Source organism: Malaclemys terrapin, chromosome 3 (genome assembly GCF_027887155.1).
Source record: "Malaclemys terrapin pileata isolate rMalTer1 chromosome 3, rMalTer1.hap1, whole genome shotgun sequence".
Classification (NCBI taxonomy): Eukaryota; Metazoa; Chordata; order Testudines; family Emydidae; genus Malaclemys; species Malaclemys terrapin.
This window is the reverse complement of record NC_071507.1, coordinates 68,957,284-68,975,821: the sequence shown is the minus strand read 5'-3', so window position 1 is coordinate 68,975,821 and position 18,538 is coordinate 68,957,284. Positions and strand designations below refer to the sequence as shown.

The following is an 18,538-nucleotide window of genomic DNA, read 5'->3' as shown; positions in this document are numbered from 1 at the left end:
CCTAGGTGCAGGGGCGGCCACGGGGATTCTGCGCGCTTCCCCCGCCCCGAGCACCGGCTCTGCAGCTCCCGTTGGCTGGGAGCTGCAGGGGTGGTGCCTGCAGGCCTGGCCAGTACACAGAGCCCCCTGGCTCCTCCGCCTAGGAGCTGGACATTCTGGCCGCTTCCGGGAGCCAAACAGAGCCAGGGCAGGCAGGGAGCCTGTCTTAGCCCCGCTGCGCCTCTGACCAGCAGCGCCTGGCTAGAGCCCGAACCCCTGCCCCAGGTCAGAACCCGCTCCTGCACCCTAACTCCTTCCCAGACTTCACACCCCTTCCTGCATCCCAACCCCTTGCCCCAGGTTGGAACCCTCTCCCACACCCTAACTCCCTCCCAGAGCCTGCACCCTTCACCCCCACCCTCACTCCCCCCAACACCCTGCCGCAGCCCTGAGTCCCCTCCTGGAGCCTGCACCCCACACCTCCTCCTGTACGCCAACCCCCTTCCCCAGTCCTGAGCTCCCTCCCGCACCCAAACTCTCTCCCTCATCCCTGGCCCCACCCCAGAGCCCACCCCCCCATCCGGACCCTCCCCTCTACTCCAGCCCTGAGCCCGCTCCTGCACCCTGAACCCCTCATTTCTGGCCCCACCCCAGAGCCCTCACCCTTTCCTGCACCCCAAGCCCCAGTCCCAGCCCGGTGAAAGTGAGTGGGGGTGGGGAGAGAGCGTGACGGAGGAAGGAGGGGATGGAGTGAGACGGGGCGGGGCCTTGGAGAAGGGGCGGGATCGGGGGCAGGGCAAGGGTTTCGGTTTGTGCAATTAGAAAGTTGGCAGTCCTATCCCAGAGTTGAATACATACAGTTTAGGGGGGACACATCTGTTTAAAATCACTTAAAGGTTGTAAAAAGCAACAAAGTGTCCTGTGGCACCTTTAAGACTAACAGATGTATTGGAGCATAAGCTTTCGTGGGTGAATGCCCACTTCGTCGGATCAGCAGTGCTGACCAGAGCCACCAGGGTCCCTTTTCGTCTGACGAAGTGGGCATTCACCCACGAAAGCTTATGCTCCAATACATGTTAGTCTTAAAGGTGCCACAGGACTCTCTGTTGCTTTTTACAGATCCAGACTAACACGGCTACCCCTCTGATACTTAAAGGTTGTAGACATTGGTATAAGTAAGAATAGATTGGTTCTCTAAATAGCATTTTAATCTGGAAATACTCTTATTGCAGAGTTTCCAGCGTTAACTTAATGTATGGATGGTAAGGATCACTCTTACTCAGTTGAAGGTGGTTTTAATCCCATTAATATGTGCTGATGATTCTTCTTCCATGTAACCTGTCATAGTGCAATCACTATCTTAGCTCTACATCAGGCCAAGAGAATAGGCAGTGTTGTAAGATGAATAGTTGTCGATTTGAAAAATAAGTGAGAATTAATGTTCAGCTGTTTATTTCTGCCATGTAAAAGAAGCAGTGAGAGATAAAAAGGCATCTTTTAAAAAGTAGAAGTCAAATCCTAGTGAGGTAATTAGAAAGGAGCATAAACACTGCCAAATTAAGTGTAAAAATGTAATAAAAGCCCAAAAGGAGTTTGAAGAACAGCAAGCCAAAAACACAAAAGGTAATAACAAAATGTTTTTTAAGTACATCAAAAGCAGGAAGCCTGCTAAACAACCAGTGGGGCTCCTGGACGATCAAGATAAAAAAGGAGCACTTAAAGACGATAAAATCATTGCAGAGAAACTAAATGAATTCTTTGCTTCAGTCTTTATGGCTGAGGATGTTAGAGAGATTCCCAAACCTGAGCCATCCTTCGTAGGTGACAGATCTGAGGAATTGTCACAGATTGAAGTGTCATTAGAGGAGGTTTTGGAATTAATTGATAAACTTAAGAGTAACAGGTCACCGGGACCAGATGGCATTCACCCAAGAGTTCTGAAAGAACTCAAATCTGAAATTGCAGAACTATTAACTATGGTTTGTAACTGGTCCTTTAAATCAGCTTCTTTACCCAATGACTGGAAGATAGCTAATGTAATGCCAATATTTAAAAAGGGATCTAGAGGTGATCCCGGCAATTACAGACTGGTAAGTCTAACGTCCGTACCGGGCAAATTAGTTGAAACAATAGTAAAGAATAAAATTGTCAGACACATAGAAGAACATAAATTGTTGGGCAAAAGTCAACATGGTTTCTGTAAAGGGAAATCATGTCTTACTAATCTATTAGAGTTCTTTGAAGGGATCAACAAACATGTGGACAAGGGGGATCCAGTGGACATAGTGTACTTAGATTTCCAGAAAGCCTTTCACAAGGTCCCTCACCAAAGGCTCTTACATAAATTAAGTTGTCATGGGATAAGAGGGAAGATCCTTTCATGGATTGAGAACTGGTTAAAAGACAGGGAACAAAGGGTAAGAATAAATGGTAAATTTTCTGAATAGAGAGGGGTAACTCGTGGTGTTCCCCAAGGGTCAGTCCTAGGACCAATCCTATTCCACTTATTCATAAATGATCTGGTGAAAGGGGTAAACAGTGAAGTGGCAAAGTTTGCAGACGATACTAAACTGCTCAAGATAGTTAAGACCAAAGCAGACACTGAAGAACTTCAAAAAGATCTCACAAAACTAAGTGATTGGGCAACAAAATGACAAATGAAATGTAATGTGGATAAATGTAAAGTAATGCACATTGGAAAAAATACCCGCAACTATACATACAATATGATGGGGGCTAATTTAGCTACAACTAATCAGGAAAGAGATCTTGGAGTCATCGTGGATAGTTCTCTGAAGATAACCACGCAGTGTGCATCGGCAGTCAAAAAAGCAAACAGGATGTTAGGAATCATTAAAAAGGGGATAGAGAATAAGACAGAGAATAGCTTATTGCCCTTATATAAATCCATGGTACACCCACATCCTGAATACTGCATACAGATGTGGTCTCCATCTCAAAAAAGATCTACTGGCATTAGAAAAAGTTCAGAAAAGGGCAACTAAAATGATTAGGGATTTGGAATGGGTCCCATATGAGGAGAGATTAGAGGCTAGGACTTTTCAGCTTGGAAAGAGGAGACGAAGTGGGGATATGATTGAGGTATATAAAATCATGAGTGGTGTGGAGAAAGTGAATAAGGAAAAGTTATTTACTCGTTCCCATAGTATAAGAACTAGGGGCAACCAAATGAAATTAATTGGCAGCAGGTTTAAAACAAATAAAAGGAAGTTCTTCTTCACACAGCGCACAGTCAACCTATGGAACTCCTTGCCTGAGGAGGTTGTGAAGGCTAGGACTATAGCAGGGTTTAAAAGAGAACTAGATAAATTCATGGAGGTTAAGTCCATTAATGGCTATTAGCCAGGATGGTAAGGAATGGTGTCCCTAGCCTCTGTTTGTTAGAGAGTGGAGATGGATGTCAGGAGAGAGATCACTTGATCATTACCTGTTAGGTTCACTCCCTCTGGGGCACCTGCCATTGGCCACTGTCGGCAGACAGGATACTGGGCTGGATGGACCTTTGGTCTGACCCAGTATGGCCATTCTTATGTTCAACGGGCTAGTGCTTTGCTCCCCTGCAAAGGGCGACTGGGAGTGTGACGATAATGTAGCATAGATATGTGGCTAGGATCTTTTGCACTATAATACACAGTTCAAAAATGTTGTTTTGCTGAATGATGGCTCTACATATTGACCAGAAGGATGTATTTTGAGGGGATCACTTTAGCTTCCTTTTTCTTATGGTGTCTGACAGTGCTACTTGATGGACTTATTCTTTTGCCATCGTTGTTGAAAACAGAGTATCTGTGTTCTCATTTGAAACTGTTCTTCAGCTGATTTCTGCGGCATAGTGGTTCCTTTGCTGCTGCATTGCCTCTTGTTGTCAGTGATATAAATGACCAAAATGAGTAATAAATAAAATAGGCGTCAGGTTCCATAAATATATTTTATATTAAAAAATAAATATTTTACTGGAAGTTTACATTAAAAATGGTGCTTTAGTGAAAAGTTTCTATTTCCTTGCATTAATTATGTATGTGAAACTTTGTTAGCACTAATTTAGTCTCTTGCCTGAAACAGAGTCTATATTTTGTGCTGGCTCGTGAATATCAACACCATATAAAGAAGGCATTGTAAATAGTGCAGAGATTTCAAATTATTTTACATATATTAATGAATTTATCCTCACAACTCCTCTGTGAGTATGGGAAGCAGGTAAATTCTAGTTGTTGCTCTACACATGAGGCAACTGAGGTACAAAGAGGCAGATTCTTTCAAAGTCATGCAGGAAGCCTCTGGCAGAACTGAGAATAGAATCTGTTTCCTGACTCCCAGCCATGTGTTCTTACCACAAGAACAACCTTCCTTCCTGAGAAAAATGAAACAAGCCCTATGTTGGCCATAGTATATTTTTATTAAGCTGGAAAAAATGAAATTGTTGGAGAACAAAGCTTGTTATTTTCTTGTGAAATGAGCACTAATTAGAGTATCATCTTCTGTGAAATGGATTAATCTGTCATGAAGGGCCTGATTGAGATTTACTAATATAGCCTGCCAATAACTTGTATATGTAGTGTGTTTCTATCATTTTCTAATATGATGAGCCTTGACGTCTCACAACTGTTCATCTAGTATAGAATTAATTTTAATCACTTTTTATTTCATATGAACAAGTGCAATTTAAAACCAACTGCTGTATTAAAGAATCACTACAGCATTAAAATTCAGAATGGTATAATAAAAAGCTCACAATAGTTGTTTTCCAGGCATCAATATACTAGAGCGTGTAATAAGGATTAAGTTTAATTAAGTAGAAAATTATCCTTTGATGTTTAACCGCAGCACATGCTTTTCAGATTTCTAGGAGCGTGCACATAATTTTTGTTTCTGCCATTACAAGACAAAAATTATAAATGCTCCTTGAGTTGTTCCAGGAATTTCTGGAACTACCATTCCAGGCAGCAGCCAGGATATACAAAAATATGAGTCTTAGAATTCATCTGTCAATTCCCCTTGGGAGATGTTGGCTCGGAATAGTCTAATAGGACTGAGCACCAGGAACACCCAATTTGTAACCCAAGCTCTGCCACAGACTTGCTTTGTACCTTGGGCAAGCAATTCAAGCACATTTTTGACTGCGCCCACGAATTGAGACACTCCGAAATGTTCAGAGGTAATAATTACCCATTGCTCCAGTAGAAGTCAATTGAATATCAGACACTGCATTTCTCAAATTGGGCACTCAAATGTCGAGGCATCAACAATATGTGGGCTCTTCTTAAAATTTTTGCCTTAGCCATACTATGCCTTTTGTTAAATAGAAATAATGCAAACTCTCAATGTATTTGAAGATTGATTAAGTAATGTTTGTTAAGGCTTTTGAAATTGTGAAGTTCTGTATAATTGCTAAGTGATGTTTTTATTTCTGAGCTGTATATGCTTCACCTTGTTAAACAAAACTCCTTTTTATTTCAGAGCTCTACAGGAAATTTTGCATAGGTCTTGTGCACACTTTGCCTGTCTCTCACAAGTACAGTTAATACCTTACTGTCTCAAACTGAGAAGTTGTGTTTGCAATGAGGGAGTATGGGAAGGAAAGGCACATTTCAGTTAATAAATGTTGGCTTTTCTGCACCATCTGATTCCATTAGTCTAGTTTCCATTGCTGTTGGAATTAGCTCTGGTCATCTCCATAAAACTCCAAACCACCAGCTCAGAACCAGAACATCTCTCTCAGCCTGGAAATACACCTATCCTCTGAGAAATCTAATAGTTTGGTGTATTTGAGGAGATGCCTTGAGTCCTCCTGGCTAGTTACATGGACTGTAACAGAATGGCATCTCTACAGTTTTAAATGCAAGAGATTAGTCCTCTGTGGCAATACCAAACAAATGGATCCCTTTACTTGGTGAACACAAAAATACTTGCTATGTTCTACACCTGTCCTACTATGCCATTCAGGCTATTTGTCTGGGAGTTCTGCTGCTGCTAAATACTTGCAGTTCTGGTTTTCCAGTACCAATTGAAAGTCCATTGCTACATAATCAGTAACATACCCATTTTAGTAAACTCTGCATTTAAAAAATTACTCAGTTTTGTGAACACTATATTGATACTGTATCTTGGTTTTATTTATTTCCATGTCCATGTTTTGATATGGAAAGTTTCTCATGGTAACTCACTGGTGAGTATTATAGATCCCCTTCTGTATCAAACTACAGAAAATATGAGTTGTTTGTGCCTCCAGCTGGGAAGTTTTAGCTCTTTAGCTGTAGCTATAGCACCTCATGCTTTTAGTTCTGGAGATCTCCACTTTAGTCCCCAGTGTATTGGCCGAGATGATGGCCATCACTCTGGTATTTAGTCTCAGGTTATAGGCTGGTTGAGTTTCAAGGATTAGAGGTTAATCTAACCTCTTCTTTTTTCTTCTTTCTTGCATTAATCCCATGAAATGTGGTCTGCCCTATGAGTCCTCTCCCTCCAAAGTACTCTGTTCAATGCCATATCCTCTATCGTACTATATACTGACCTGTCTTCCTTTATGACATCCCTCCACTTCTTCTTGGGTTGACTTATCAGTCTTTTTTTCTTGGTGGACTTTGTCTCAGTACCGTGCTTTATGTGACCAAACCATCTGAGCCTGCACTCCCTCATTTTTTGTTTATGGGTGTTAATTTGAGTATATCTCTAACATACACATTCCTCATGTGGTCTTTCTTACTTATGCCATTCATCAACATCAACAGTTGCATTTCTGTGGAAAAGATTATTTGCTCATGTTTCTTCTTTGTTGCCTAACACTTAGCACCGGACAGTAAAACCAAACGGACCATGGTTTTATAGACTTTCCCTTTTAATCTTACTGGTATCTTCCTGTCACATGCTACACCACTTATCTCTCCCCATTTGAGCCACGCTTTTATTATTGTAGCTCTCATTTCATCCTCCATTTCCACATTTTCCTTGATTCTGGAAACCAGATACTTGAAACTTTGTATTTTCAGTATTGTCTGTCCCTCTAATTTCAAGGATAGTTCTTCATTGTTCACATTATTGAAATTACATACTATATACTCTGTTTTTCCTCTGCTTATTTTGAGCCCATGTCTCTCCAACAGACTATTCTAACCCGTCTTAAACATTTTTACATGATCTTCTGAAATATTACTTCAAATAATGAGACTTCCTTCCTTACATAATTTTTACCTGCACTTGTCCTTGGCAATGTTTTGATTTCCAAATTAAACTGAAATGGTACTATGGATTCTATATGGAACAGGGAAAGTTCACTAGCCTCCTGTATCTATCTGCCGGATAGATTTTTGTTTGTTATGACACACATGGGTTAGGTCAGACTAGATCTGGTAGAACAGTCTTTAAATGCTGTCTCTGTGTTTCTCATTGTTTTCCTTTGGCAGAGCTGTCACTTAATGGTCATGTTTAACCCATTCTGTTACAGCAATGTCATTAAAAGGGGAAAAGCCTTAAGTTGGTTCTACCTCATAAAATCTATAATGCAGGTCATAGAGCTGCCATCTGGCTTCATTTTGTGCCTGCTGTCATGTTGAAGGGTTTTTTTGGCTATCAAGACCCTGGGCTTAGTGAAATTGAGGAAAGATGGCTAGATGCTCTTCCACCTTGTAGACTTATACAGAGGAACAGCCTAGATAAGAGGCTGGGAGAGAGAACCTGAAGTGAAAGTACGTGGCTCCTGCAATTGTACAGAAAACAATTTTATCACAAGTCTGACAGTAGTTGATACTTTTCTTGAAGCCCCAGGTTCTGAAATCCTGTGATTTACATGACAATTTCAGCTTTCATTAAAAAAAAAAAAAAGTTTCTGGCCTGTGTAGTTGTAGAAAAAAGCTTGAAAATGTAACCAAACTGTAATCTATAAACTCAAAAACTAGAATATGAACTCTTAAAAATTAAGATAATATTATACATGCATGACTATAATAAAGAATCAGAGAATCATGATGTTAAACATTATTTTCTTTTTCCTTTACAGATAGCTGAGGCCTATTTTCAGGAGGAGGAATGTATCCTTTCATTGATCAAAATTAACAATGCTCTATTTTGTAAAAAACTAAAGTGGCATCATAATCAAAATTTGAAAGGAAAAAGACTTTGATGGTTAACAGGCTGTGGACCAGGGTTAGGAAAAGGTGAACATGCCATGTTTTATAGATGAGTAAGCCTACAATATGTGCTTTCTGCTGTGTTTTCCTAGCAAGCTAGCTGGAGTACAAGTAAAGAAATAAATCCCCCTTCCCAAAGCTGTACTGATATAATTGGTAATGCCTGCACAGAAACAAAGACATAAGCAAAACAATTGTGTGCTTCAAAGAAATCAACTGTTTTACATGAGAAATCCTCTTCTGAGTATTAGGCATTAAGAATATGCCTTAGCCGAATAGGATATACACCTCTACCCCGATATAACACGACCCAATATAACATGAATTTGGATATAACGCGGTAAAGCAGTGCTGGTGGGGGTGTGGGGGAGCTGTGCACTCAGGCGGATCAAAGCAAGTTTGATATAACGCGGTTTCACCTATAACGCGGTAAGATTTTTTGGCTCCCGAGGCCAGCGTTATATCGGGGTAGAGGTGTATATCCTAATTTATAAAAATACTACTGTAGTGTTCTACTGTTCTCTGCATCAGGATAATGATAACCAGTTCACAGAGTTGAAGGAGAACTTGGCGATAACAAAAGCAAAACAATAATGTATGATTTTTACAACCCAAAAGTTTATTGGTCAAATGTTACATCGGGATACAGTTTAGTTTAATAGTTTCCCAAACCACAAACAGTTGCTTCTTGGAACAGCTAGTTCTGGGGCACACATGGGGAGAGGTTACTCTTGACCTATTCCTAAATAATACACAGGACTTGATTCCAGGAGTTGAGCCAGTCATAGTGACTATAACATAATCTAACTTAATTTCATCCTAGGAGGGATTGATCATCCTAAAACCTTATGCTGTGATGTTATACTTTAGGAAGTATGGTTTTTCAAAAAACTTGGAAACGCTTTAGAACCTAAAGATGAAAGTTAAGAAATATAAATCCTTAGTATGGGTGTGGAGGCTACTTAAGTATATCACATTACTCATAGAACTTATGCATATCCTTAAACAAAAAAGAAAGCAGAAAGGAAAGGTAATTTAAAAATCATTCTGATTAAATAGCAAAATACAAGATTTTATTCAAGTCCCAGAAAGTATTCTTCCAAACATGAAAATCTAGCCCAAGTAATATTAAACTGTATACCTCTACCTCGATATAATGCTGTCCTCAGGAGCCAAAAAATCTTACCGCATTATAGGTGAAACCACGTTATATCAAACTTGCTTTGATCCGCCGGAGCGCCGCCCCCCCCCTCCCCCCCCCCCCCCCCCCCCCCCCGGAGCACTGCTTTACCGTGTTATGTCAGAATTTGTGTTATATCGGGTCATGTTATATCGGGGTAGAGGTGTATTTCGAAAGGGATAGAGAATAATTCTGAAAATATTGTAAAGCTAATATTTAAAATAGAATGTATGTCACCACCTTGAGAATTACTTTTGGTCATCCCATCGGAAAAAGGGATAAGAAAGAGAAAAAAAATGAAAATGTAGAGGCATGGAAAATGAGATAAAAGATTAGGGCTATTTAGTTTAGAGAAGACATGACAGAAGTACAGTATAGAGAAAACCACATGGGTGCTCATATTTCATACTAGAAGAATGGTTTTAATTGAAAAGCAATACCTTTAAAGCTAGTCAAAGGAAATACGTTTTTAACACTATGCTTGGTGAACCTATGGAACTCAATGCGACGAGATAGTGAGGCAAAGAATTTAGCATGCTAATAATAAATATTTGTAAGGGATAACAGCTCTTGCAACCATTAACTCCTAGGAATTAGGAAAGAATTTACCCCTAATAATTATTCATGATAGGGATTTTAAACTTTCCTCTGAAGAATCTGATATTAACAGTTAGTGGAGACAGGATACTGAATTAAATGTGCCATCGGTCTGATCCAATAAGGCAATTGCTGTGTTCTGTGTTTTATTTTCTAATAAGTTTATACAAGGCAAGGAATATTAACTCCTTTAGTGCTGTTTGTTTACGTGTCATGCTCTACATTTGTATCCCATAGTTAGTAAAAAGAGCAAGTACTTCTTGTGTCTTTGTGGTGATTATTATATTATTTTATTTGGTATAAATAATGCAAATATTGTGTCTATATACTCAGAACCTGATTCACTCTGTTTTCATCTCCGGTATATTGCCTAATGGAATTTGAAATAGTTGAATGTGTAAACACCTGGCAAGAGGTGGTTTAAAATAGAAGGATTATTAGCTAACTTTATACTGCTTGGCAGGAGTAGAATTAGTAGAAAAGTATACAGCTTTTAGAACACACTTGTAGACACAATGAAGGCCCTGCAGAGGGGTGGAAAGAGATTGTTGGTAAAGGGGGAATGGTAAGCATAATCTCAAAATATTTCACAAAAAATGAGACACCTTCATACTTCAAAAATAGATTGTCTGAGGAGTAACTTTTGCTGGTGGCTGTTCACAACTTACTGCAGCTGTGCAAATAAAGTATTAGAAGTTCTTGTCCTAAGAAGGGGAAATCAAAATGCTTGAAGTCCTTTAAAGTTATACTCTGTGTTTTGGGGGGATAGCTCAGTGGTTTGAGCATTGGCCTGCTACACCCAGGGTTGTGAGTTCAATCCTTGAGGGGGCCATTTAGGGAACTGGGGTAAATATCTGTCTGGGGAGTGGTCCTGCTTTGAACAGGGGGTTGGACTAGATGACCTCCTGATATTCTATTATTATTGGTTAAGCTTCTACAGTATGCTTAGTGCTGTTGAAACACAGAGGAAGATAGTCTCTGTCCCAAGAAGCTTACAGTCTAGACAGACACAAAATGCACTTGATGTCTTTGGATTTGGGTGGTTCTGTCTTAGACTGTAGTAATGCTTGTCTTTGCTTTTGTGGTGAATTTTTTTTGAAGTAAATTAGTTAACACAAAAATGTATAATGTGCCTGCACTTAAAAACTCATAGTTGATCAAATATACTTTCTCGGAGTCAAAGTTTGTGGAAAGAGATGATAGTGTAATAAAAGAATCTTCCATCCTGCTTTTAGGAATTTTTTTTTCAACTCTTTTTTTCAGTTTATATTTAGTTTAGTTTAATAATTTATTCAAGTCTATTAGAGTGCTGGCCATATAACCACTCACATCCATTTTGGTACTTGTGTATCAGGTTTCGGTCATAGAACTAGACTATGTCCTTTTGAACGTGGTGTCAAATTTAAGCATATTCCAATATGTCTGTCTGTATCTGTATTTCTCTTTAACCTTCTATTCAGATGAGAAGGCAATGAAGTTCATTCAGCTTGAACGACTATATCATGAGCAGCTACTTGCAAATCTTTCTTCCATTCAGGAGCAGTGGGGTAAGTACAGTGTGTTCTAATGTGGTGGAGAGGAGAGTTATCTTTTAGATACAGCTTATGGAACTTGTTCTTTCTAAATAATAGAACAAATATTTTTCCAGTCAATACTGTGTTGCAAAACCAAAAGTAGCCTTTTCACCAGAACCTTTAGTAGCCGGTCGTGAGAAAATTATTCTTTCCTGGGATTTTTCTCCTGTCGTCTTTGTGAAGAAAAGGCATGCTTCGGGGATCATTCTTTATCTTGATCAGTTTCTATACTTTGAATTCTCTACCATGGTTGATTCATATATTCTTGGGTGAAACTAGCATGACATTTGTTTCGTTTCATGAATGCAGCACAACTTACTGTGTCATGATGATATGCTTTTTATTGAGAGTCTTCTTCATAATTGTACAGTGTACACAGAACAGATTTGTTTTATTGATAAAAAACAAAATTGGACTTGAACATATTTTGCCATATACTAGTCTCTTTGGCTTCCATGTTTTTATGGCTAAATAAATACTAATTTTTTAGCAGTGTGGCTAAAACTATTTGTGGCTTAATTTAGAAACAAAGTGGAAAACAGCAGTGCCCAGTACAGATACAACTCTGAGGAATTCAGCTAAAGGACTTAACAATGAAGAGTTAGAAAATCTTGCTAAACTTTGTACATCACATCAAGAGTAAGTATAGCAAACCTTATTACTTTAGCAAGTGAAAGTGTACTTCCTTGTTATTTGTATGGCAGATGTTTGAAATGGATTCAACTACATCCCCCAAAATAAAAATTGCACCAGTTGATTAAAATGGATCAAAATCAATTCACAGCTACAAGACAGATGCTGTTCTTGATAGGAAACATTTGTTTTGATCTGTAGTAAGAATACTTTATTCTACATTGACTTCTCAAACTGGATTAATATTGGTAAAAGAATTTCTACAGACTCCCGGTATTACTTTTATAGTCTGGGCAGTTGAAGAGTTTATACTTTGATGACATTGCTGCCTTCTTTTGCTGAACTGGTGAGGGCTTCAGTTGGACAAAATTGTCTTTTAGTCCCCAAATATACAATTATGATCAGTCATACTGGGTGGCAATCCTCATGTAAAGTGTGATATGATGTAGTGTGTGCTAAGGAAGTTACTATTCAACTTGAAACAAAACAGCAGATGAAAACTGTGTACTGTAGAGATACCAGATTCTACAGTCTGATGTAGTTATCTGATCATGTTCTGGCAAGACACAAACACAATTAATTCAAATGTAAAAATCATCAATGAGGAGCACTTTAAAAGTTTAAAGTTCAAAGTCTGGTGCCTGCAGTACTAGAAGGCTGATGAAGCATGCTTGTGACTTGCTTGCACTTTAACCATGGCATAATTCCTGCCACCGCTTGCGTTTAGCAAGTCATTCAGAAGAGATTACAGTCAAATCAATCCGTGACTAACAGTTGGGTCCCTTAAAGCCAAGGTGTTTAGGCATGAGAGTTAAGTAGTTTCTTTCTATATAGCAGAGGAGCTGCTCTCATATTTTTGAGTTTCTCTAGTGCCATTGGGAAGGAATGCACCGCAGGGACTCTCTTCACCTAAATCAATTATATTAATAATAATAAATAGTGCTTAGTTTTATTTATTTATTTATTTATTGTAGTGTCATAGAAATGTAGGGCTCAAAGGGACATCGAGAAGCCATCAAGTCCAGCCCCGACTATACCTGACAAGTGTTTGTCCAACCTGTTTATAAAAACCTCCAGTGGGGATTCTACAACCTCCCTTGGAAGCCTTATTCCAGTTTTTCACCACTCTTCTAGTTAGAAAGTTTTTCCTAGTATCCAACCAAAATCTCCCTTGCTGCAGATTAAGGCTATTACTTCTGGTCCTACCTTCAGTGGACGTGGAGAACAATTGATCACAGTCCTCGTTGTAGTTTGATAACTACTGTTTTCAGTATGGTCTTTCAACCAGTTATGCACCCACCTTATAGTAATTTCAGGTGGACTGCAGTTCTCTAGTTTGCTTATGAGAATGTCATGCGGGACTGTGTCAGAAGCCTTACTAATATATTTATATAACATTATAAAATAACAAGAGGCACCATGACCTGAAGGTCAACAGACTTGGGACTGTTCTGGATTGGCGGGAGCCCATTCTGAAGGAAAGAGGCTCTCACAGAGTATATCTGGACAAAAAGTTCCCTTTCTATTATGCTGAGGCTATGTCTACACTACTGTGGGATTGATGCTGCTGCAATCGATGCACCGGGGGTCGATTTAGCAGGTCTAGTGAAGATTCGCTAAATCAACGGCAGATCACTCTCCGGTTGACTCCGGTACTCCACCAGGAACGAGAGGAGTAAGGTAAGTCAATGGGAGAGCGTCTCCTGTCGACCCAGTGCAGTCCAGACACCACAATAAGTTGATCTAATCTACGTCTACACCAGCTACATTATTCACGTAGCTGGAGTAGCGTAACTCGGGTCGACTTACCGGGATAGTGTCGACATAGCCTGCGAGAGCTACAATGCAGGCAGCTGTATGGATCTCAACTGTGATAGTGTGGCACAGAGAGAGAGAAATGAACTCTCAAGCAGGTCCAAGGCCATTAAGGTGTTGGTATTAACCAATAAAGCACTAAAACTCCACCCAGAAACCCACAGGCAACCAGTGCAGATCTGGAGGGTGGCTGTTATGTGACTGAAACAGGATCCTCCGCTTAACAAGCGGCATTCTGCATTTGTCAGATGGACTTAAGGTAGAGCCCCAAATGGAGCATATTGCAGTAGTCTAGCCTTGAGGTGACAGTCATGAATCACTGCATTGAGATTTGCTTTGGTAAGAAAAGATTACAGTGTCCTGGGCAATTGCAAAAGAAGAGAGCCATCGTTGCTATCACTGAATGGTGATCATCCAGTAGTAACTGAAAATCTAAACAGATTCCAAGGTTGTAAAAATGACTGCACATGGCAGAGAGATGTGCTTAATCAGAGGGACAGATACAGTTTTTGCCATATTTTCCATTTGTGTTCTCCAGCCTTCTACCCTCCCTTCCATTTTTGTCTGGCTATAACTTCAGCCAGCTTGCTCTCATCAATGTGTCACTGAGGGCATAATTTGGTTTGCAGAACCTTTATCACAGGTGGTGATGCATAAGAAGAAAATAAAAAATAGCTTGACTGTCAAAGCCTAGATTAGGTTGCCTGGCTGGCAGTCAGGAAAAAATAATTTCTTTACTTATAAACTGAGCACATTTGATATGGAGCCATTGGAAAGCATAAACCTGAAACCCTGCTAGTACAACAGAGGCAACTTTAGCCCTGCGGCTGCAGTAGCAGCCTGCTACTGCTCTCTGACTGATGATGAAGGATTCCTTTGCCCAAGTGCCTGCCAGGTTCCCTAATATACAGCCTCATTACATGTAGTCTTGGGTTATGCACTAGGATGGAGATTTGGCCCATATAGTTTACGTATTTAAATATCTACACAGCATCTAGCAGCATTTCTGTAGGCACAGAATGGTAGTCTCATTGTAAATAACTGTGTTCTCCTTGAAATTTGTTCCATGCATCCTCACTTTATTGACTAAAATTCAGATACATTACATCTACTATGTTCCCTTCCTCCAATAATTATGTAATTTGATCAAAATTAGTGGCCATGTTTATTTGGCATAACTTGTTCTTTAAATATACATGTCATCATTCCTGTTATCCGTATTCTCTAGATGTTTATCGATTCTTTCAATAATTGTTCCATATTTTTTCTAAAGATTGAAGTTAGATTTACCTGGTGACAATAATCAAAATCACTTTTCCATTTTTTTTTAAAGATGGAGCTCTTTGAATATTTGACCTATGTGTTTTTCTAATTGAGAGCATAGATGTGATTTTTTTTTTTTCCCAGTAATTTATTTTATAATCCAAATGCTCATACTGGACACTTTTTTTTTCTTTAAGAGACTATTTTGGGCCATTTCTGCTTTGCCTTTGCAAAAAAAAGTTTGTATACATTAAGGGGTATTGTCAAGTTAAAATCTAAACACTTTTTAAAAAATGTGTTAAACATTGTTTCCATTTGCCCCTGAAACCTCTTGCCAAGTATTGTGGGGTTTTTTATAATAATTTTTAAAACAAATTCTCTCTCCCTTATTGCTGTGTGACAGGACTTGACTATACAGGATAAACCATGGAGCTAATTGTGTATCTAGAGCTGTAGAATACATAGCCTGATTTTCAGTGGTGTTGATCCAGCTGTGGGTCCCACTGATTTCAGAGGGAGTGATGAGTACACGGTTCTTCCAAAAATCTGAACCAGAATAAACTGGGGGAGAGGGGGAGTAATATTTTCTCCAAATCTCTTTCAGTTACAGCAAATGTTACTTTTAATGCTAGTTGGTAAAACATTTGCAGACAGAAGTATGATTTTTGAAGTTGTGTCCCTTTCAAAACAAGTTTACAAGAAGTTTTGAACATTTCTGATGTGTTGTTTTTACCTTTTTAACTGCCTTCTCAATTACATGCAGCAACGTCCATAATAATTGGCTTTCTAATGATGTTAACATATGGTACAGCTCTGTACTTTAAACTATGCTAGTGCACTGATAGTGTTTCAGTGTTGGAAATGTTCTGTGCTAATATTAGAGTACGGAAGGGACTAGTATGATTTGTGCAGTAGTTATTGTGACATTTGTTGTGAAGAATATTGTTCCTGAAAGTGGTAATTTATTCTTCCTTTCTTTATTGCTGCAGGCCACTTGTATCCAAACACAAGGTAAGAATTTGTTTTCCTTGATGCTGCTTTACCAATTGAAAATATGAGTAAGGGTATTTTTTAGTATGCTTTGACATACTTTTTATAGAGTTGGTTTGGAAATTTTGTACAGAGTGTACTTCTCAAGTAATTGCAGTGTTTGAGTTTAAAATCAACAGTTACAGTAAGTGCTGTCCTGTTTTACAGCTAGTAACCACTGAAAAGTCCTTGGGAGGCAATCGTTTTGTACAATTAATGGGAGCAGAAGATTTAAAAGAAAGAGGGGCTGCTGCTTGTGATTCAGGTACATCTTGTATTGATTGTGTACATATTTTTAAATGTACTCCTGTTGATATTGTGCAGCTGTTGCATTTGGAGTTGCAGCACATAAAAGGAGCAGAAATGAGAGTGCACATCATTTTTGCAAACTTTAATTTTTCACAGCATATAATAAAGTATTTGCACAGCATAAAGAATAGTCTAAGTAGGGAATGGTCTTCGTAATAATTTACTTTAAAATATCCATTTTAAAATATTTTAATTTTTTGTGTGTTATATCAGTTCATATAACATACAAAGGGGCTATTCTTAATAGGTACAAATGTCATACTAGTGTCAACCCAATGATCCTCCAATATATAAAATGCCTGGCTAGCAAGAGATCTTGTTATAAATATTCTAAGTTGTGGCCATTAAATATAATTTATTATTTAAAAGATCCACGTATAAAGCATTTTCCATACCAGCAAAGAAAAAATTAAGAAATGCATGTTTGGGAGTCTTAAAGAAAGAAAATGCAGCATTAATATTTGTTCAGGATGATAACTGGAAGTGTCTCTCATCTTCACTTCCCTTTTCTGCAAGGACACAGTAATGCTGTGTTTGAGGATTGCCCACATAGTGTAATTGCATGGGAACGGAGAAGGAAGATAGTTTTTAAGCTATTTCACCCTAATACATCTTTCCTCGCTATGAGCAAAGATTTTTGAATGTTCCTGGGGTAGATGGTGAGAGTTAAAGTGTCTAAATTCAGTGCGTTTCTCTCTCCAGTGGCAACTGCCATCATCCAAGAGATTTTTGGGGGGGGCTCAGGAGCTAGGAAGTAATGATGGTGTCAGAGGACCACTGCTTCTCTACACACTACAGGTCTCTTCTCCTTCCATTCCACACCCCTTACTATCACTACCACGATCCACACATGCAGTTATCTTTCTGTTTGGGTTCTTATAGTGTATCCACCACTGTGGCATCTAAGCTCATTCACAAGGCTGAAGAAAGTGCTATCAGCGATCGTAATTTTATCATGAGTCTTGTAATGGTTGGTATATTTCTTACAACCCTGAGTTCCTGAAATCAGGAGATTGCATGAGAATCTCCAATTGCCTTCTGCTTTTTAAGTAAGTTTATAACCCTTATGGTTGCAAAGAAAAGCTTAAAAACATGAAGCGACTGCAGCCTGAAGGTTCAGAAACCCAAAAGAACCCAAAATTTATTATTTTTATTGCTGGTTTGAAAACAGAATTTCTGTTCCACAAGAAATTCTGACATTTCTAATTTTTGCTTTTTTTTCTGAATCAGAACGCAAGGCAAAACTTTCCTGCAGAACAGAAATTCTGAAAAATTTCAATTCAGACCCATCAAAATATTTTCTTTGATAATGTCAAAACTTTATAATGTAAAATATAAAATAGTTGTATATAAAAATTTATAGTAATATAAAAATCAAAACAAATAAAATGAAATAGTCGAAACAATTTATTTAGACTTTATTCCCTCTGAAATTTTGTGAAAATTGACAAGTTCCCTCAAAATATTTACATTTTGACAAAATTGTGTTTCCACTGGAAAACTGTACCATCAAAAACATTCCAGACAAGCTCTGATAGTTGTTTAAAAACATCATGATTTTGGAGGGCCTGACTAATGATTTTTGAATGCTGAGGTTGGCAATACTGTGAAGAGTGTTTATGTAACTTCCTCCCCACCCCCCAGGCTGGCACATTTCTTTGGGAAGCAGTGGATGTGTGTTCTTGGCCCTCACACTGGCAGATCTCTTTAGGAGGAGAGTGACTTTTAATAAAAGTCTATCTTAATCAGCTATTGTTGCCTCCCACACTTCAGGCATGTCAGCAGCAGGGGGCAGCATGTTCTTCTGAAGCCATAAAGAAGAGAATTATGGGTGGGTAGGGGAGGAAAGATAAAATTAATATAAATACATTTGCCAGAATAAAGACTGTCACATTTTTTTAAATAGCCTGGAGAGACATGGGAAACTAAAAAGCCACTTTTGTTTCATCTGTTAGTTGGCTGTCTCTGCTCACTTGGCTTTTAGAGGCAAGAATGTGACTATGGTAGTAAGAAAG

The 18,538-nt window shown here is 38.9% G+C and overlaps 1 protein-coding gene across 2 annotated transcripts in view; it reads left to right on the top strand.

The window, feature by feature from the left end:
- Positions 1-18,538, top strand: part of CNST (consortin, connexin sorting protein) — a 102,178-nt gene that overhangs the window by 44,514 nt on the left and 39,126 nt on the right. For both annotated transcript variants that reach the window (XM_054023869.1, XM_054023868.1), the window contains 5 exons: positions 7,994-8,024; positions 11,361-11,447; positions 11,999-12,113; positions 16,175-16,196; positions 16,383-16,479. In XM_054023869.1, coding sequence (XP_053879844.1) covers positions 7,994-8,024; positions 11,361-11,447; positions 11,999-12,113; positions 16,175-16,196; positions 16,383-16,479 — 352 coding nt within the window. The remainder of the gene's footprint in view (positions 1-7,993; positions 8,025-11,360; positions 11,448-11,998; positions 12,114-16,174; positions 16,197-16,382; positions 16,480-18,538) is intronic.